The 22061-nt window shown below is 42.6% G+C and overlaps 1 protein-coding gene across 1 annotated transcript in view; it reads right to left on the bottom strand.

Moving 5' to 3' along the window:
- osbpl10a (oxysterol binding protein-like 10a) overlaps positions 1-22061 on the bottom strand; it is a gene marked incomplete at its 5' end in the record, with an annotated part of 56747 nt that overhangs the window by 10279 nt on the left and 24407 nt on the right. Inside the window, 3 exons of the mRNA XM_079231615.1 lie at positions 7309-7439; positions 12016-12250; positions 20050-20247. Of these exons, the coding sequence (XP_079087741.1) occupies positions 7309-7439; positions 12016-12250; positions 20050-20247 (564 nt within the window). The remainder of the gene's footprint in view (positions 1-7308; positions 7440-12015; positions 12251-20049; positions 20248-22061) is intronic.

Below are 22061 nucleotides of genomic sequence, written 5' to 3'. Positions count from 1 at the left end.
GGCCTAGTGGGATGGAAAAGGTAGAAGCTCCATGAGACAGAAGCATTTCAATACAAGCACGGGGTTGAGCAGGGTCGTATTGTTCAAAATGATGCATTTTGCCGGAAGGCAACAAGTTGGCTATGTACGAGACCTGTAGCAATTGTATGCTAATTAGCAGCTTTAATGACATTTATGGTCACAGATGTCTGAACAGACTGCACTGCAATTACAGCTTAGCCTCAAATTAGGACATAAAACATTGTGAGCTGAGAACAGACACAACACTGATCATCAGTGGGTTTTAAAAGCTGTGTTAGCTGGTCGTGTTGCCAAATAGCAGAGCTATCAGCCCAGGGGGTTCTGTCTATACATCGCCCACAAAACCACCAAAAGAGCATCTCAGACGCAGCAACATGTTACTGAAGCAGAGCACCCAATCTACCAGACTGAAGAAAAGCAAAACAGCGAGTGCACGAAAGCCATGAGAGGTCACCGAAGCAGTGAAATGACGCCTCTTCTCAAGGTGCCAAAAACCAGGAGAATAGAATGCTTGAATAGAATAAGTGGTGGGAAGTGACCCAGATGCAACACGAGACACATCTGCCACAAATAAAGCACGAGCTTGAGGAATGCACCGCTTGAACGGTTATAAATGAGAAAGCGAAAGCGATACCGTGCCAGGATCAGACTTCCCAGATCTGTCCCACTTCTTCAAAAATAAAATGAGGCAAGTGCGGCAGTAGAGTTTCAGTGCCTCATGTATAAATTATAAGCAGCAGTTTCATCAGCACAGCATCTAATGAGAGGATATGAAAAACAGTCGGTGCAGACATGGCGGTTAGTCACACACACACACAGATAAAAGAAACAATACATCATTGCATTTTGTGGTGAGTCCTCCTGAGGCCAGTGAGTTAAAGGTGGAGCAATATAACTGCAAAACAATATCTACTCATAAATTATTCCGCGACACTAAGAGCGAAACAATAAGACTGTGCAGTCTGTAGCCCAGTTTTTATACCATTCTCACATATTAAAGGTGAACTTATCCGGCAAAAGGTTGCCTCAAGTGACATCACGTGAGTCAGCGTCGGTTGGGGCTGAAGAATACTTATTTTTGTAGTTTTTGTGGTTTGTTTCTTTATTTAAACTAAAATTGCATCGTAGCTATGAAAGTAATTAAATCTTACTAAAATACTAAATTAAAAAAATGTAAATTAAAAAGGTGTACAGTAGGCAGAAGTCTGAGCTTATGTGCCGACCCTAAACCCTAATTACTTGTAATTCCAAGTCGTTGATAATAAAAACCTTCGACACCTTCGAAAGTAAGTACGGTCGCCGGAATGCATACAGTCAGATCAAAAGTTATAGTTACAATCTAAAAGATCTCCGGTCATCCCTCTGTCTTTGTTCAGCCATAGTAACCATTGACTCGCATCACTGGCAGAGACCAGCACAGGACTCCCTGGCAGCTCTGTGCAGCTCCTTCAGCCAGCGGCTGCTTCCCTCCTCAGTGTGAAGGAGAGGAGAGGTCCTGCAGGTCTTCCTGCTGCGGTCAGGCTGCACAGCCAGCTGTGCTCCAAGTAGACCACACAACACTTAAAACATGTGCAGTGGAAATACACCTCAATAAGTTATTCTGCCTGTATATATCATATTTCAGTTACTGTGGATTCTTTACCGTTTGTTTTTTTTATTACAGTTTTCTTGTATTGCTTATTGCTTATTTATAATACTTGTTTTGATCTTGTTTCTTTTTTGCACTTTACCCTCTGCTGCTGTAATCCCGTAAATGTCCCCACTGCGGGACTAATAAAGGGTTATGTTATCTTATCTTAACTAAAAGGCTGTATCTGGTGTGAATACAAGGGAAATGCTATTTTGTCTTAATAAAGTGGCCTTGTACGTGTTCTTTATATTATGTTTTGCCAATATTATCCTGAAAAGCAACTGTTGCAAATCATGTTGCATTGTGGGTAATGCAGGCACCAATTAAAAAATCTCTGGTTCTGCTGCATCAATGTTGATTTTTTTTTACTGCTGTCCATCCTCGGGCCGACACTGTTGTTGAAGTGCAATGCTAAATATGTGGGAGTATTCTTCTAAAAAGGCAATTCACATTTTGGGAATCCATGTCTTAAACTGACATGCCGGCAGCAGGATATACATCTATTCTCATGTTGTAATCCTCACAGCTTCTATTTGCAGCCTGAATAATTATCCAATGAAGCATTAATTAATAATTACCAACTCACAGAAAAATGGAAATCTCTCACAGAACTGCGCCTTTTCTGAATAAAAATAAAATAAAAAAAACTCTCAGCATCAGATGTGTTTTGTCTCGCAGCTTCCTTGTAAGGATTCCTTACAAACTAAATGTCTTTTGTACGCGTCCTCATAGAAGTGGAGCGAGAGACAAAGGAGAACGTATTTTCCAGCAGGCGTATGACATTTCCTGTTCCATAATAACATTCCTGAGCTCATTAAAGAGAGTGGATTACAGAGTCATGGGTTGATATTTTTCACACTGAACTTAGATATGAGAACAGGCCATTCTTTGATGTTTTCACTCCGGGACTGACGGGACCTTTATGCCTGTTAATAAGACTTAAGACGCCACTGTGTAATCACTTTTTATTACTTAGGCTGACTCTAGTGAACACGTTTAGAAGCAAAAACAAATCGTGTGAATTTAGTTCCAATAAATGAGTTCATAAAAAATATTTATTCCATAGTAGGTTGCAAGTCGGCGACAGAGGCTAACCTACAAATACAACGATTATCACACACTGGTGTCATCGCCCGACTGATAAAGTCTTACAATGTGTAAATATTGTAGTACAACAGCCTAATATGAACTAAGTCATACAGAAGAAGAAGAGCTGCACATCAGAGGACTTTGCTGCCCTCTGCTGGACTAAAGAAGTCATAGCTGTTTGTTTTTTTTCATTTTGTAGAACTTACACCTTTTACATAGGTATTTTAAAAATAATAATAATAACAAAAAAAATGTTAAAACAACAGATCAGATCAACCTGGATATTAGAAACAAAAGTGCACAGGTACACATGTGTAAGATTTACTTTCCTCTGTTGATACAGAACTGACTGAAGGTCTGCCATTAACTTCCTGTTCTCCAACAGTAGCTTATATCCACATCCATAATATGTGCTGATGCTGTTGCAAATGCATAAACCGACCGGATTTCTGCAAGCACAATTTTTCCACAATTTTTCCAGAGTCATGCAGAGGCCCCGTGCTCGCTCTCCCCGGCTGCATACAGGACTGATTATCAAAGGCCACCGTGGCGCTCCATGATTCAAAACGGCAAACCTTTATTATTCTGGGGTTATTTTCTGCCTTGCACTCATCACTAATCACGAGATCACAGGGAAATGATTAAACTGAAAAACAAGATTAGAAATTTGTAGATTAAATCAGGAAGTGACCTTGAGCGTTGTTGGAAATTCATTAAGGCCGGGTGACATCTAACCAATAAATACTGACCCACAGATAAACATTTCAATAAGCACATTAATAATGCAAGCACTACCTCTTGTTTCTTTTGTTAGCTGCATACAAACACATATCAAATAGCATGTTTACAACAGTCTTGATCCGAAACCTCTTGATTCATTCACTCAAAGCATTTAATTGTGTTTCCAACCACAAGATGGCCAAATAACAACCGTACCTGATGTAACTTTAAGGTGTCAAACAACACGCACTCGATAAATGATCATCCCGAGGACACACCTGATCTCTAGCCTTCATTATCTAAACACCATCTTGAGCATGTAGAGGTGTGATACCATCAACATAATCACAAATCTCAACCTTCTCATCTCCTTCACGCCAAGACACACCTTTCAATCACTCTGCCAAAAATGGATGACGGTGCTGAATCTCAAAAGATGAATAAACGTCAAGTGAAAAGATGGACAAATACGCCTCGGCCGGCTGCTCTGCCTCTCCTCAGTCTCTCTGCCCTTCTTCTTCAAACGCCGGCCAGACCATCTTTGAAGGCTCTAATGAAATCTGGTTCAAGCTGCAGGGCAGAGCCGAGGAGCAGGCAGGAGGAAAGCGTAAATATTGCAGAGCAGTACCAGGGAAAAAAGTTAAAAGTCGGGCTTTAGATGCCTCAGTGCAAAATGAGATGTCTGCTTTCCTTTTTTAAATGGCACCGACAGTTAATGATATGGTGTGTGTTTGGGAAATAAAACAACCACCTGTAAGCAGAAGACTGACATTGTTTTAACAGTAATTCACTGGCAGCTAAACACACAACATTGAAATAATATTCTCATACAAAGTTAATTTAATGAATATGTTAGCAAACAGTTGCTGATTTTGCTCCGTGTCTGCTGGATGTATTTATGGGCGTAGTTCATGCCACTCACAGTTACACTCCTTTTAGCTCCGTTTTGGTCTCCACCAACTCTGTCTAAACGCCACCAGCTAACTGCTATCGCTGGAGTTTGGGGCTGAGCAGTTAGTGCACAACAGGCAGATGAAAGTAGCTTAATATCAGGTTGATAAGAGCAGTGAGAGTGAACTACAGCCGTGAAGTCGAGGCTGTGAGCCCCCCACCCCGACACAATTCACCAAACTGAGGTGTGGTGATTCTCTGTGGGTTCATTAACATAACCAACACATTTGTACGTGACATATAAGCATTCTTTCCACTTTTAATATAAAGTTCAGCTTTAATGTTTGTGTTCAATTCAAGCCTGTGGGGATAACAGCTTTATTAATAAAGTGAAATAATTTTTCCTGCATGTCTCTTATGGGTCTCTGTGGACTTATCAAATCAATTCCACTCATCAACTAAATCATGTAAATGTAAATCCCACATGGGCATTTTTATAGTTCCCTCTATGTCTTTATCTTAATATACGACAGGCATGACTTGGCATTCCTCATTACTGGAGCACAGTATCCTAATAGCACACTTTAGTGGGCAGAAGCAGGGACGTCAATGCAGATGGTCGGCTCAGGCCCCCCTTGAATCATAACTGCCATAACACTGTCTGGAATGTCTTTAAAAGTGCCAAATCACCATTATGAGCTGCCCTCCATTCTCCGCTCCCAATTGAGCGCCATGAAGTATGTTGAACAGCCTTAACAATTAGCTGTAAATGGGTCGACACTGCAAAGCCGCTCTACCCGCTTTATACTCGTATGCCAATAGAAAATGATCATTAATGTGACAGATCACATCTCTGTGCCTCCAGATTAGACTGCTGCCGGCAGTTAAATCCCTCATGGCGGTTAGGCAGGGAGCTGCTTCACTGCCCACATGAAGGAGAAGATGTCCCTCCCTGGCCCCCGTACCTCGTTTTGTGGTTAGACATAAGTCAGCCCGTTATGAGATCTGACGTGAGAGTTTAACAGGCGGTTCCCCTTCATGTTCAACAACAGAGTCTAATGACAAGTAGTCCCACAAGTATGACATTTGACAAAAAAAAAGGCCATTATGAGCAGGCGTGGCAGTAAATGCTTCCAAGATGACTCTTGCCCCCATTAATCTTCATCTTGTTATTCACGGCTGAGGATCTGTGTCTGAATAATGGGAAGACAAAGGATCAGTGTGATTCATGTGACAGAGGTGCTCCAGAAAAGTGAAACGAACATCTGCAGTAGTTTTTGGAACATTCTATTGATTCCACAATGCTCAGTTCAAAGGCAACTGTTAATTGTGGATGAAAGACCTGGACAACAAGTCTTCACTTCGCTACAAGTTGACAATCAAGAAAACAGAATATAGTCGTTTTATTTCAGTAGGGTGACATTTTCCCCAGCTACAGGTATCCGAGGCATCTAACGCCCGGCAGGAAGTCTGTTTCAGTGACGTGGACGGTGTTCTGAATGGAGGTATTACGGCTTCTGTGCTTAAAAGGACAATCTAACTAATTTGACGACTACACCTTTGTGAATTCTGTTTTCTTGTTTTGACCATACCTTTGGTCTAACTCTTGTTTATGGTATAACCAGCTGCTATGTTTTGCCGTTTCCATCTTCCCAAGTCTGTAATAGCCCCGGCTTGGAGGCTCCATACAGCTGAAGAAATGAGGACATATCAGCCTCCAATACCTCAATATCTAATAGCCGTGTGCTATAACCTTTTTATCGATGGCCTTGGTTCTTTTGAGAAGCACTTTGCCGTTCTGCTCTTACTTAATTACATACCATGGAAATGGAAAAAACACACAGCATTCACAGCTGATGTTTTGTTACAGAAAGATGTTTCAGCAACAAAAATACCTGCTGTAACTGTTGCTGGTGTTAATTAGATGTAAGCTCAAGCAATCCATATTTCCAAGGTATCCATGGGAACAGGGAAAACGCATTGCCAAAATTAAGCCAATATAAATTCTTTCCTTTCGGGGGGTTATTGTCCTCTTAAGCTATTAATCAGCATTTTAACATAATCATTAAGGTGCCTGCTTTCCATTTGGGACATAAAGCAAAGCCCTCTCAGCCTCCTTCTTTCTCTCACGCACACATTCATGTCAGCGTCACCTGGCCTCAATTTCCCGTGACGGACACAGGGCGGTCCGGACAGTCAGACAGCCGCTCTGTGCAGCAGGCAGGCATTCATGACGCCCCCCTGGGATCAGATCACTTCCAGCTCTATACCGTGTGACCCACTTATTTGACAGCAGCTCTGTTAAAACTTTCAGAAGCGATGAGCGCTTCCCTTCGCGGGCAACAAGGGCAAGCATGAGAGGATGAAGAGGAAAGTAGGCAGAGTGAGGCAGAAATCCAGAAAGCCAAAGCTCCCACATCATCATCACAAGCACAGATGTGTTTCTCAGTCCACTGGCATGAATGAGCGGTCTGTTTCCTACTGTTTCCTTGCTACCGTTGCAAGTCAAAATGTAACTTTGGCTCATAAAAAGGAGGTGAAATGTTCACCGTGATGGACCGCCTATCCTGAGCAAGTTTCAAGTCTGTGCAAATGCATTCCCCAATGTGGAGAAAGTCTGTTAACAAGAAGTAAGAGAAACAAAGAATTACTTCCCAGTGGGAATAAATCCACGTAGACATTAGAGTTTAAACATGCACCATTTCAATGTAATGTCCCTGGCTCAATTCCAGCCGGGGACCTTTGCTGCATGTCATAGCCCTTCCTCTCTCTCCATGTTTAAGATAAAATAAGATAATCCTATATTAGTCTTGCAGTGGGGAAATTTGCAGGATTAATTGTGCAGCCCCACAGTGGTCCGGGTCTTACATCGAAGACGCTGTGAACTCAGATCTCGAACAGACCAAGACAACAGGGGAAGAAGGAGGAGCAAGGCCGAGGGCCGAGGTGTTCCTCACCTCAGCACCAGGGGACAGACTCCTTTTCCTGAAGGCCGGCAAGGGCTCGGCTGATCGTAGAGGAGTCAGACCTCCGTTCTTCAGCTGCTCCCCTGAGGGCGACTTTGGAACAGTCCACACAGGAACACCATCTGAAAACCAACAAGGTTAGTTAACAACAAAGTTCACACCAGTGGGGAGGAGACGCATGGGGTTTACTGCCATCTCATTGCTACTGTTGATTTGTGTGTATTAATGCCTGATTTGGGGTTGGATGAAATTGATAATAAGAATGAAAGAGGCACTAGGGAGACAACTCATATCACACTCTGTATCTTCATTTCTGACCTGCAATATTAAGGTTTTCATGAATAATACCGGGCTGAGGGCATGTTTTTGATTGTTGTTTCTGATTAAGACTATCAGGAAATTACTTGTGGGCGCTTGTGTGTGTCTGTTGTGTTGACTCAGGGCCAGACATACAGAAATGATGAGTCATTTTGACTGAGCCACAAGCAATAAAATGTTCTGCAGAAATATCATGAATCTAAATCCTGTATTGTCTGTCTCATGCTGTAACTGAGCCTTGAAATAACTTCACGCCAGTTATTGTATAGCCAGAAAAACAAAAATCAATACATAGTCTGTGTGTACTGAGCCTTTACTGCCTTCACCTACAGGAGATGGAGATGGACTGTCAGAGAGTATTCAAAGTTCAATGTTTCTGAACATCCAAGTAAGTGAGACTTTGCATACAATACTGTCAAATTGATTTCAATCACACAGTATCACTTAGCCACACATGTAGCAAGCGCTTATTTTAAAGTAGCCTCAGTTAGAACTGCAGGTCAATACGTTGCAAAAGGATGTAATGTGGTTAGGTGAAAGGTCTCAAGCACAGGAAATCTGAATTACTTAAGGTGCAGTTTGTAAGATCTGGCCACATGCTCCAAACTTAGAGGGTTCAGCATTTCACCTTCACTACTGGGTCCATACAATCCATATTTGCGTTCATCAGTTACTGCCATGTTGTAATCTTCACGTGTGGCGTCAGCCTAGTTTATGCCAGCCATCCTTGTGTTTACTGTGACACTAACCGGAGACTGTACGGTCCGTCTATGTTTTGGTAGTTATTACTTACTGGATTAAATCCCAATTAGCAGAAACAAGAAAACAATTAATATTTTTGTTTCCTCCTTCATTTCCTCCTTCGCCGGGAGCAGAGCGTGCAGCAGCTCTGGGAGACGGACCTTCAGTCAAATACAAGACCGGACTAGCCAGAGCTAGCTGGTTAGCATGCTCATTTTACTAGATATCTCCGCAACTCGATATATGTTAACCATGTAACCTAAATGTTAGCCTGTGTTTGAATGTTTTAAACAAAAAATGTGGCCAGATCTTACACATTGCACCTCTGGTCACAATACTGACTAAAAGGCTCCTCCCTGGACATCGGCTTCACTACACACCTACCTCAAAAACAGACATCAAATTCACTTCTCTGACAGCCTTCTAACATTGTGCTTCACCAAATCTGTATCTAATGCAGAGCTATTGTACCATGTCCTGCACCGAGCATTCATCTGCGTCTCCTGTGCGAACGGACTAATGGGATTTGCGACTGTCGCTCACAAAAACCAAGCTGCAAGTTTCCTCATTTAAAAGCTTCGTATATACATCTCAGTAGTAGATCACATTTCAAAGTAATGTTAATGGAGCGGTACCAAAGGCCCTTCTCCTCTCTGGCCCCAACGCTCAAATTGGGTTAAAAGTCTAATGCACCAAGAGGCCGGTCTTTGATATCCATTAGCGAGAAGCAAGCTGTGCTGACACAGGTCAACATGCTGCAGAGCCGGAGGAGAGTCTGCCTCGACAAAATGAGCCGAAATAGCCCTCAGACCGGGTCTTTGTTTTGGTCAGCTGACAGTTTGACTGACAGGAACCTGAAAAGTGTTCGTGGACCTCCTCCAACGAGACTGGAGTCATATAGAACGGACACACGAGTAATGAGGTTTGAAGGTTATTCTCAAGACATTTGGTGGTAAATCGGATCCTGAGACTTCATTTCAAGATGGAGATTTTGAAGGGGAAACATTTCTGGAAAATGTTCATGTATTTACAAGAAGCCGGTTGACAAACAAACAATCTATGACATACTTGGATGCTTTCTCTGTGATGTCACAATGAAGCACCAGAAGTAGAAACACTCAGTGAGCAGGGGGATGTCTGGGCCATTGGATAGAGACATGCAGGTGAATCGAAAGGCTGTCGCAGATCACAGTCCAGAGACAAACATTCATGCAGTAGATGTTTCCAATGGCTTCACCTTCCATTTCTGGGCTGTGACATCGTTTCAGATTTTGTGATGCTTTCACATCCAACTCTCACCCTACATGTTTCTTCTTGTACCTTTTATTTTCTCTTTAAAAAAAACGTTGTTTGTCTGTGTTTATGTGAAGCTCCAAGGAGGGGGGCTAGTTAGCAAGGTAAATTTCCTTTATGGATTTGAATTTCCTTAAAGGAAAATGTCCTGGGTGTGGGGTGAAAGAGAGAGGGTTGGGCTTCAAGCTCTTTATTGCAGTGGCATAGGGGGAGATAGAGCGAGCAGCAAAGATCATCCGTGATCAGCTGATAATATGCTGTCTGGTTTGTGACTGGCAGGTTTTTTGGTGAGAGTTTACAAAGATCCTTCAAGTTCCTTGACTGACTTTGCAATAGCTGGAGCTGACTCAGACTCAGGTTTTGAAGTAATAGGAGCCTGGAGGGACTAACGTGCCAGCCAAACTCAGTCCAACCTCATGCTCGGCTCTCTACCAAATAGTTATCTTGCCCATGCAGTGGCAAAGCTTTCATGTGTGGGCGTAACAAAACCATTCAACCGACCAGCCAGCCACTCCCTTTATCAGCTGTACGAAATCTAGATGCTGCTCATGCCGGTGGGCCACGCTACCCATCTGTGGCAAAACCGAGGATCCTAACAAAAAAAAACTCCTCACTGAGGTGTGGGGGATACATGCTGGAAGCGGGGCGCAGCTGGACCACCACAGGACTTATCAGCCAGGCAGCGGAAGGAAAGAGGTTTGTACTTGCGGCCCGGTCGTCCCACTCCACACCACCCCCTGTCTGATGAACAGGTACAGGGCAGCATGGCTGTTGGCGCAAAGAGAAGACCGACAAACTGTGAGGACCAGTGGATTGGCGAGGATCCGGCACCCGCCCCATACCCAAACCCACAGAGACCTTCCAAAAGTCATGAATAGAGGTTGACGACATCTTCTTGGCTTAAATACTCCACCAAAAATGTGCACCTGTAGGGCTTTAAAGACGGCATCTGTTGTCAGCTTGGATTTACAACAGTTACAATGGATTCTAACAAAAACGTGCGTCAAAACCCATTCATCCACTTTACATTATATCCCATACATTCCTCTCCCTAGCCTTGTCCTGCATCTCTTCCTGGGGCGTTCCAAGCCGTTCCCAAGACAAAACATCCACAGAAACGTATCAAACAACAGTAGAATCCACTATATCACATTTAACGCTGTATTAGCCATTTAGTACTAGTATGTATGTTCAGTAAGTCCATGAAAAGTCCAGAAAAGCTACTAAATGGACTTTGAGGTGAGATCGTTTTGTCAACAGCAGGTAAGTGGATTACGTTGCAGGTGTTTGAGACATTTCTACGGGCAAAATTACACTTTATTGGGCCTTGACTTATGGCTGGTCATTGGGATCCATTGTAACTGCCGCGAATCCAAACTGACTACAGTTGCCATCTTCCGAAAAAGGTTATACATTTTCACCAGCCACCTTTCAGTCCTACGTAAGTGTTTGGTGCTCAATATATTTTCAGTGGAGTATTTCGTTCTCTACTCCTCTTTCCTGGAGATACAATTTAGAGTGTTGCTCCATAGCAACTTGGGAGACTGTAATAGGATCAGAAATATTCCTCTGAACTTTGGATAATCGGATCTGGTGACATTATCTTAACAAAGTCCATTTCAGGTCTAAATTCTAGCTATAGGCACTGTTCGCGACTAATCCGATAGAACCACCCTCAGGCTGAAAATGGTTTGAATCGAAACTTTATTGGATCCACAGCGATCTGGCACAGAGCGGGTTAAACATGGCAGAGGTCTGACATTTTAGGCACCAATGTGGATTCCTTTGGCAAAGATGTAATTCTTTGAGGACATTTAAAAGTGCATAGTATTAGTCATAGTATTTAGGTTTACTCACTCGAACATAAACTTTTTTCTGACATGAATGTCTGAAATGCTTTCACGGATTCTGTAAAGAATATTGACAATAAAACCATGTTCATACACACTTCACATTCATGCCCGTTCTTGGCACCACCATTTTAAGGAACTATTGGCATTTCAATGGAATTGACGACATTGAATAAACACAATCATTAATTGAAAATAGCAAAGAACAACACTGACAACTACAAACTCAGACAAAAAAAAACCTTTGTCGGCACAAAACCTGAAATGGCACGAAACAAATTAACACACAAATGCAACATTCAACATTTACTACAAACATTGAAGTTCATGGTACCCATCAGGCAGGGACAAGAGCCACAGTCCAGCTGCCCCAGCTGGCCCTTGTCGCTGGTGATGGGTGCTGGAGGAGGGGGCTGGAAAGACAAGAGGGATGGGGGAGATGGAGCGGTCGGGGGTCCCAGTAGCAGCACTGGAATGGGGCCAGGGGCGGACTCACCGGAGGGGGCTCCATGGGCATCGTAGTGGCACTGGGAGGACTGAGGTGCTCCCTGGCTGTGGCTCTGGCTCTTTTGGAGGATGTTCAGGCACTCCCCCAGGCAGCTGAGTGTGGCGGCCGACGTGGCTTTGAGCAGCAGCAGGTCCTGGTCCAGACAGGAGAGAGGGCCTCTGGTGGGCAGAGAGTCAATGGACTGGACCAGGTTCTTCTGCTGGCCCTCTGCTTGGGACATCACCTGGGGGGACAACAGTGATTTGCACTATTAAAATACATAATCGACAGTCACATTACTCAACTCATCACCGTGCCGCTGATTTAAAGAAATGGATCGGATTATTTCACACAATATGTTATCAGTTACTCAGGTATGGCATCTCTCAGCCAGCCTTACCTGACAATATAATAAGCTACAATGCAACAGTAAAAACACGCCTGGTCTCTGGAAGGCTAGGAAATCAATATTCAGAGAGTAAGTTACAATATATCATTTCATATAAAAGAAACTAAAGAGACCATCCATTTAACTCTCACTGTACAGTTCAAGCTCACTGTTCAGGATTTACTGATGTTTGCTTTTCTATTTCTGTCTATTTTTAGGATTCACTTTCAGGAACAAGAACCACAGTGGGTAATTATATGTCCTTTAAAGGATTAAGTTGGTGGTATTTCAGGTTTTTGTGAAAAGACCAAACCCGACAATGATGTATTCCTCTGTGCCCTTCATTGTTGTCCCAAACAAAAGAAAAAATACATTAATGAGCCACACAGTTGCACATGGTGATATGTTTCTTCAGTTAAATGAACATGGGCAGTGCCGTTTAATTTTGATCAAATTCTCATGGATGTATATAAAGTTGAGTGTGTATTCATCCGTAGCTGAAAATAGTCACACAACAATGTACCATTTAATCCTCTATGAGTAAGGTCTGCTAAAAAACACAATGCCCAGCTGTTTTTGAAAAATATTTTGCCTTTTTAGGTGATGAAACTATATATGTGTGTGTATTTAAAGATTTATGTCTTCAATAGGAACCAATGAGCTTGAGCCACAGACAAGGCAGGGAAAAGAAAGCATTGAGAGATATAGTAACACATAGTTAATGTAGGTCTTTTCATGGGAGTAAAAAAACATTGAATAACTTAAACTTCATCCCTAAATATCGATTTTCAATGTTGATTCATTAATTGCAGACCTAATTAGTAGTAAGTCTGGTATTTCATTGCGATAAGACACGTCATCACATCCTTAAAATAAGATTAGCTTGTTAAAATACTGAGAAGGAAACAAGCTTTTCATCAATGGATGTTTATGGTTATTGATCATTAAGGACAACTTCAATCAAAATGTACATTTTCATTCATTCATCTCCACTACCAAGAATGCAGATACACGCATGACAGAAATGTGACACCATATCGTGCACCATCTCCTCCATCTATACAGTTTTACTCGTGCGTAGGAAGTGACACAACTGAGCATCAAATCGAGTGTTGTCACCTCGGTCTTGACTGCAGGCACAACCATCTGCTCCAAGACGGCAGTGCCAAAAAAAGAAGCTGCTGAAATTCTTCAAACAAAAAACTAAACAAAAGTTCTCCCCTGTGCTCCCACAGAAACACAACACATTTCTTACGAATAGTTATATCTGTATGACTCACTTTTCAGAGTCTTAATGTATCTCAAAAGGAAGAAGACAAAGTCGGTTCTCGCTAGCGGGTAATAAGCTTCTCTCGAGGCTAATGAATCTGGGTTGTTTATCAGCCTGGAAATGTTGTATTCATTAATATTGTATGGCTCCACATATCCTCGTCCTCCACATGCACTTCAACAGCACATCTGTCTCCCTGCATCAGTACCAGAGCTATTTGGGAGTCACTGAGCTGTTGTGGTGAGGTATACATGGCTTAGACGTTCATGTAAAGGTTGTTTTTTTTAAGCTCAGAGCTTGTCCAATTATTCAGCTATTTATTCAGGTCGGATGTTGAATTCCTCAGGCAGATGGAGCTCAAATGTTTGTCTTCAATGGTTTTTATTAATAGACTCTTAGCGTTCAGCAGGATGATACCATATCACTTTCACAGTGCCCTTCAAAAAATAAGGACTTTCATTTCACACACGCATCTGATTTTTACGAGAGTTAAGACTATTAAGTGTCTTCTGTGGCCCATTCATGATGGACATCATTTTACTGCACTTTATAAAGGTCATAAAGGGCTGGATTTATTGCCCATTTTAACCATTTTGTGTCAAGATATCATGAGGTGATAGGTGATACATTAAATCTGATTAATATATATGTCATCCATGCTTGAGAATATATGATTTTTTGGAAAATTCTGGATTTTGGCTTACGAACACCTTTAGTCATATGTTCATGTGCAACACATTACACATAAACATACGACTAAAGGCGTTTGGGAGAGTGGCAATTCATTGTAGCAATTTTTTGAAGATACGACATTAAATGTCGGATGGAATGGGTGGAAGTTCATGCAGATGTTTTGATTCCTTTTCCGTCTCCCTGTCAAAAAAAACATTCACAGTAAAGTCTGACCAACACTGGATTTAAAACCAATAAGGACACTTGATAATGAGACTGCCCAGGACACGTAATAGTAACGGTGGGTCGGCTGTGAATCCAAGCTGACCTTCAGTGTTTTTGCCAAGACTTGGGCGAGGTATTACTTTACAAGTACATATACATATTGATATATTGAAGTAATGGGATTATTGTAGTCGAGCTGCAAAACTGTCAATATCACTCTGCTTAATATCCACTACATATCATGAAACATGAAATTCAGCCAGAAAGTAGATATTAGGGATAAGTATAACTGCATCCTTCGTGCACTTGTAATGCTAGAAATCAGAGCTGCCTCAGGGCCTAAATTCACTAAAGGGGCCCATACGGGTCGCATGCAAGTTGGTGAGCAAATGTGTTGCAACCATAAGTAACTAAAAAAAAAAGAAAGCACACCGTGCATAGAAACAACACAGCTCACAGAGTTTTATGATGCTCAGGAAAATGCAGCCACCTTTCTTAACGAAAGACAAACGTGACATTTTTTGTACGTATGGAAAGACATGGAGACGATTAGTAGCTTGTGCCAAGAGACAGAGACAGAGACACAGAGACACAGAGACACACACACACACACAAAAGAGATCAATTGATCATTGAAAGGAGGAAGAAAAGAGGAGAAAACCAAGCATATATGTGGGGTTTTAGAAGGAGTGAGAGCAGCTATAAAATAAGTTATTGAAGCTTCATCAAACACAACACGTGTTGTCAAACTGTCTGCAGGTGAACATCGTAAATGCAACCTGGTCTCATGTTAGCAACAGGGTCAATAATAAGAGCCAGTACCAGAGTATTCAAATATACAGACATGCTTAGATGCACACATAAAATATACATGTTTCTTCTGTCTTTTCCAATACAAACTAGCCTGTGTGTATCTGTGAGTAAGTGTGTAACTAACAATAGACAACAACTAAGCATGACTTTGTAGATAATATTGCTCTCTGTATGTTAACAGTCACATCGTTCATCTCCCTTGTCGTTGTTTGGTTTATGTGCAGGTCAGACGGGTCAGACATGGAACATATAATTGCATCTGCTGCAAAGCAAAGTCAGTGGATTTACAGTAAAGGCAGCTACCACCACACACACACACACACACACACACACACACACACACACACACACACACACACACACACACACACACACACACACACACACCTCTGGAGCCACGCGGACCAGTGGTGCTTCCAGAAATAGCCTAACCCCGCTGATCCAGCTCTGCTGCTGCAGCGTAAGTGCCTGGTGGTGCTGCTGCACTGAGAGTCGAGGCGCTTGATGAGTTCACATCAGCCATGACAAGTTGGCTGAGGAGAGATGGTAATGTGCTCTGACTCCCACCGTCGCACAGCCAGTGGAACGACAGATGCACGCATGGATGGGCAGACGGATGGGAGGCGACAGTATGACAATGACATGAACACTCAAACCAGGACCGTACTAATACAGCGGTACTTCAATGTTGCAGTTCAGAGGTATAACAATCTGAATTGTTGCTCCTACTTAATGAGGAAGACCTGTAGTCTACATTGAATATATTTCAAGAGCGTTGGCGTAAAATGTGCCATCCTATTGTCTTAGAAATAACTGCAATAAAACAGTGTCATTTTAAGACAATGTTATGCCACTGATGTAAAGATAGTTTAGCTTAATAATGCAAGAACACTCTTCCAATGAGCACTCTTAATTTTTAGGAATATACAGACAGTGGAATTGGAATGTGAATTTATTCAAACATCCTACATAAATAAATGTAATTAAACCACTAAATCAAAACAACTAAAATGGACTCTCTAATTCTGTAATGGTCGGGAAACCCCTGCTGTTGGTGACATTCTTATGTAAACAAACACAAGTAAATAAAATGGGCAATATTGAGGGAAGCAAAAATGATCAAGGTCATATCCTAATAGTGTATTATAGCTTGATAAGGTACTTTCCATATAGTGTGTGATATGTCCATGGCGTTAATATGGTGACAGGCCGAAGCAGAACCCTAACTCTGTCCTGCTGCTGCTCACTGTTTGTTTGAGCCTCCTGCCCGGTGTGAGGATGGTTCAGTGAGTGCTGGCGGGTCTGGGATCAACAGGGCCGAGCTGAGGAGGCAGATCATGTGGAGATCCACTGAGGTGCAAAGACCACTTCCCCTCCATGACTGTTTGAAAAAGATTCAAAGTTGTATGCATCTGCAGCTGGGGTGGTGGTGGTGGGCGTCGTAACAGAGTAGTGTTCATGAATATTATCAGCCACAGTGACCTGAAAATAAATGGGATGTACACCACACCGTTCCCCATGCCGCCGCTTGACCATAAATCCACCGATAATCAGCACGCTGCAGCTTTCTGGTCTCTGCCGTGTACAGCGGTGCGTAAATCACAGCGAAAGCACCGGCTCTGTGCTGAACCCGCCAGACAAGTTTATGGGCCTTTTACGAATAAAGGGAGTAGAACAACATGTGAGATGAGGATGGAAGGCAGGCAGTGAAGGAACAGTGGACGAGGAAAGGGATCACACGAAGCGGCAACCCAATTCTTCTGAACCAACCAGCGACAAAAATGAATCACACACCACAGAGGGCCTCGTTTTCTCCGTCTGCGGAGAAAACACAAGCACCAAAGGAGTGTTTGTTTTGCATCACGATCACACCATCTGCTCTGTATTTACTCAAACTATCCCACCGGTTCACTCGAGGAGACACACTCTGCTCCTGAGAGGTGAGAAATTGCTCTCCGCTCACACCGAACGCGAGTTGCTCTCTTTCTGTCACAGAGTGAATCACTTAGGCGAGATATTCCTAGCGAGACGAAGCAGACGCGCAGCGTGGCGACTCTGAACAGGGATTTTCACAATTTGGAGACAGCCAGGTCGTCAATGAGCAAGAAGGGGGGGGCATGCAGGAAAGATCTTTGCATGAAATATTGATGCTACTCCAACATGTCATCAGAATGACAGGCAGAAGAAGCAGACGAGACGTTGAGGTAATTGCCGAGTGTCTAATGCTCGGTTTCTCTCATGGCGTGGCGGTCTACGCCCTGCTGCGCCAGTTATAGGAGAGGAGACGCCAAGTGCTCACGTCCTACTGTGAGGTTTCAATTACATGACGATTTTTGTTCATGTGGTGCATTGGATCGCCCTATTTGGGAGACATCCTACAAAGCTGCTTTGTCCCAGTTTAAGAGTGCCACTAAATCATGAGTGATCTTTGTCTTTCTGGAGCGAGGCTCAGATAGATACAAGTGAGAGAGAGGTCTTTTATTTTTTCCTGTAACCTTCACATGTCTGAATGAACAATGCATACTTAATAAAGAAGAAGGAGAAGAAAACAGGTCGCTCGGTTAATGTGCCAAGTCTGCCAGCTGGTAAACAATACAGGATGTCAAATGTTCAACAAAAACAAAATTGGCTTTTCAAATGTTTTATGAGGAAGGATATTAATTCAACATGTATGTTAAACCCTCAAGGATACAGACAATGAGTATTGGTAAGTAAAGGATTTACACAACAGCACAAAACTACCTGAATCACACGCCTGTGGATATTTTTCCATCAAAGCTATTCAAACTGGCAACAATGCAAATTTGCGAGAGTTGCAACACTTTTTCAACAAAAGGTTTGAATTGATTCGCTCAGGCAGGTGACCAACGAGCTTATTGACCCAGAGCAGCTGAAGGACAAAACTAGTCAGCAAGTATCTGGATCCATCAACATTTTCCACAATGGCCGACATGACTTCCTCCCTGTCGCCGTCTATTTTTCTCCTCTGTGCCAACCGTTTACACGGGGAAGTAGTGTTTTACATTCAGGAAGCCGCTTCTCCGTGTTTCTTCCCTCTTTCCTGTTAAGTCATCTTATCTCCATAATTCAGCGGCCAGATGCACGGCTGCCTGGCAACGATCCGAAAAAGCACATTTCAACTCCAGCCAATGGCTCTGTAGTTTGCCAGTCGGGGACACGATCATGTCTTCGTCATGTCTTTTTCATCGTTTTCGCTTTGCGAACCCAACTTCAGGTGTGATCTATGGCAATGATCGCAATGATACGTCAACAACAGACAGGCTATTAAGAAGAGACAGGAACAAAAAACAATTCTCTCTCGAGAGATAAGCCGAAAGCAGTGAACGACTGGGCTGAATGTATGGAGACGTGGCAGATGAGGACGAAGCGGTAACCAGAACCGACAGGTCTGGTGACCGAAGCGGGGAGAATTAATGAGGATTTAAACTTCAAACTAAATAAAAAAAACTGATTGGAAATTTCAAGTTTTAATTAACTCAGGATGTGCTTACGGGCCTGTGCTTGTAAGCTCTTATGGAAATAGTGGTAACATCTAAATGTATACATTCAGGGATTAGCAGGACAACATGGACAGGAATATCAAATGTTCCATTTGGATGATTTATCTTCTTTGCACACGCGGACACTCTCGCGTCTCATATGTTTGGTTCCTGCACACACTGACCCCGAGTCAACAACATAAGCTCCCCGAGCTATTCCCTCTGTCGCTGGCCAGGTTAATCAGTATTGATATATACCATAAAAATGCCAACAAAGCTGAACTCACAGTGAAGAACAAGTACACTGCAGTCGCTGTCAAGCCTGCAAGGAAGACAGAAATATCTGCTGAACTCACTGCACCAGTGTCCCACCTGAGACCAGCGGAGACTCTGAAGGCCACGCACAATACTAAATGAACTCTGAAGGCCACAAAATACTAAAGCAGGACTTTTCTTGACTAATAATTAAGATGTTTTTTGGTTTAAACATGAATCCAGTTTATTGCAACTTGTTTTGTTCCTGCTGTGTTTGTTTGTATTATGTTTTGACAAATACAGAATGTTATCCCTGGGATTTGGATGTAAATACAAACATTTTTAAATGTCAAAACTTCTAAAAGAAATATACCATTCGTGAGAATTCATTACACGACAATTTTAGAAAAGTTTCTGCATTTAATTTGTACGATCATAAAATGTCTCCTCAAATTCTTTAAGGTGTGAGCAAAAAAAGACTATTATTATATAAAAGAGGAGATGGCAACAAAAAAAAGAAGTCATTTTCAAATATTGATCTGTTTTTAAACATGATCAATGTTAAAAATAATGCATTAAACATCATCTTCAAACCCACAGCCAGTGGGCTACAGTACATAAGTCATAAATCATAGCTTGCACAATAAGATTAGCTCGCCAGGGGAAGCTAGCATGGCTGCTACAGTCGCTCGCATGACTCGCGCCTATAACCAATCTCAGCAATTAATTTATACGTAACTAACGATGACCAAGCCTATGAATATAAGCCAAGTCGTAATATTTGGCAAATCCATCTCCACTTGTTTCCTACTGTGCAACCCCTTTAAAAAAGGCAAAAACTAAGAACAAACCTCCCTCTGTTGAATTCCCAGTCTCAAGGCCCAGGGTTAACTTTCTATTCTCATGCCTTTGACACCCACCTCTTTGACCTCCAGCAGCCGTCCCGGGTACAGATTCCTGGCCCGCCGAGCTGCAGCCGGAGATTTGTGGTGGGTGATGGTGACGATGTTGCCGGGTGAGGCCACGTGGCTCAGGTGCCTCTGAGAACCCGGGGATGAAGATGGGGTTAGGTGGGGGAGGAGGGAGAAGCTACGGGTCCGACCAGAGGAAGAGGAGCCCTGGGGGGGAAGCAGGGGGTGGCACAGAAAGGGAGAGAGAGAGGGAGAAAGAGAGAAAGAGAGAGAGAGAAAGAGAGTAGTGTGGGGATTTAAATGTGGAGGAAGCATGATAATGTAAAAGGAAGAGTAGCTCTTAGAAATTATCTTGTTTTAAATTTAAAAAAAAAAGTTTCAATAAGAACGCCAGGGTTTCTGTTCCTCAAATTAAACTTGTACCAAAAAAAACAAGCAGTTAAATGTAATTTAAGACCGTTAGTAATTAATGAAACTTCTGACTAAACTAAACCTTTAAGCTCTCTGTAACGAGGTTAGTGAAAGATGAGTGGATAATAATAATAAAAAATATTTTTGTTGTGTCATTATCACCATTATGATAATAAAGGGTGAACTATAACCACCTAAGAGTGCAGGGAGACGTAAAGGCATGATCTTCTCTGAAATAGAGCTTTTTTTGATGTTGAGTTCACATAATGTTTGAATGGCTGAAGATAAAATTAAAACAAATCTATTATTTTCCAGAGAACCCATTATTTGCCCTCTAGTCAACCTGTTACTCAAAAACATTGCTTCCCCATAAAAGGTTTGTGAATTCAAAGCTGAAGTTCTGACGGAGTTTTCTAGAAGGAAAAAGTAGTCATCACTTTTGTTGCTTTGTTTTTGTTCTCTGCGCCAAAGCTAAAGTCACATCGCGTTCTTCATTTCGACGCCTCCGTCGCTTCCCCTCTGTGACTCTTGTCTCTTCAGTTGGCCGACCTCTGTGCTCACACAGGCCGCCATGTCAGAGCGGTATCTCTCTGCTGCCTTTACAGCGGCGCAGACACAGACGAGGCTCCGGAGATTCATCCCTCACTAGCGCACAGAGGTCTGGTCACCGCAGCGGTGAACATGAAATAGATCAAATAAACAGCTTCCGCCCCGGGACGCTGCTCACTGAGAGGGAAACCACCGGTGATGCTGCTCGCTATGCGCAACCCAGGAAATCAAACCTATGACTAACATGGCGTAACATACTGTCACATCCATGATTAGGCCTTTATTCTGCTCCTCTGGGCAGCTCTTTGTGGATAAAACGGCATGTAGAAACACCACATTTAGATTTACAAAAAGAACATATCCGTGTGATTAGATGCATCCAAACACTAAATAGTGAGTTATAGTAGGCCGGTCCTTGGGTAATCATTTAAACGGAACATAATCAGCTTACAGGAGAGATCACTGTTGTATTGTGCAAGACTAAGCCACGAGGCGTGAGTAAGCAGAAAAGGAAACAGCATTTCAGGAGTGCGAACTGATACGACACGCTGAGGTTTCGTCCTCCAAAACTGGCACAAAGCCTCGAGCGTTTCAATAAACTGGAACGACAAGAAGACGTCAGAGCAGGAAAAGGCAAAGGGGAACAGGAAAGGAGGGGAAGTGATGGAGGGAAGAGATCAGTGGCGGCTGGTGGACATTTTTTTTGGTAGGGCCATCTAATCAATTTCAGCAAACATGCCAGTATGATTCAATGCAAAAAGTATCATGTAGCATACAGACAAGTGGTGCAATTTAAATTAATTCGATCGGAACGGATGAGGAGATAGCACAGTTTTAGTTTTGAAAAAAAACACAGTTCTCATTTCCTGGGAGACAGGAAAAAAGAGCTGTGCATACATACACACAGAGCTAACGCTTACGCTAATTTCCTTAAAACATACACAGTTATTACAACTGTAACTAACCCGTGCCTCTTCGGGGGAGTGCTAATACAGTTAGTGTTTCTAATTTGTATAAAAAACTGACCATATTTTCCGTAGCTTTTCGACATAAAATCCGCA

This window comes from Taurulus bubalis (genome assembly GCF_910589615.1).
Source record: "Taurulus bubalis genome assembly, chromosome: 16".
Lineage (NCBI taxonomy): Eukaryota > Metazoa > Chordata > Actinopteri > Perciformes > Cottidae > Taurulus > Taurulus bubalis.
Note: the sequence above shows the minus strand (reverse complement) of the source record. Positions and strands in the feature narration are given on the sequence as shown.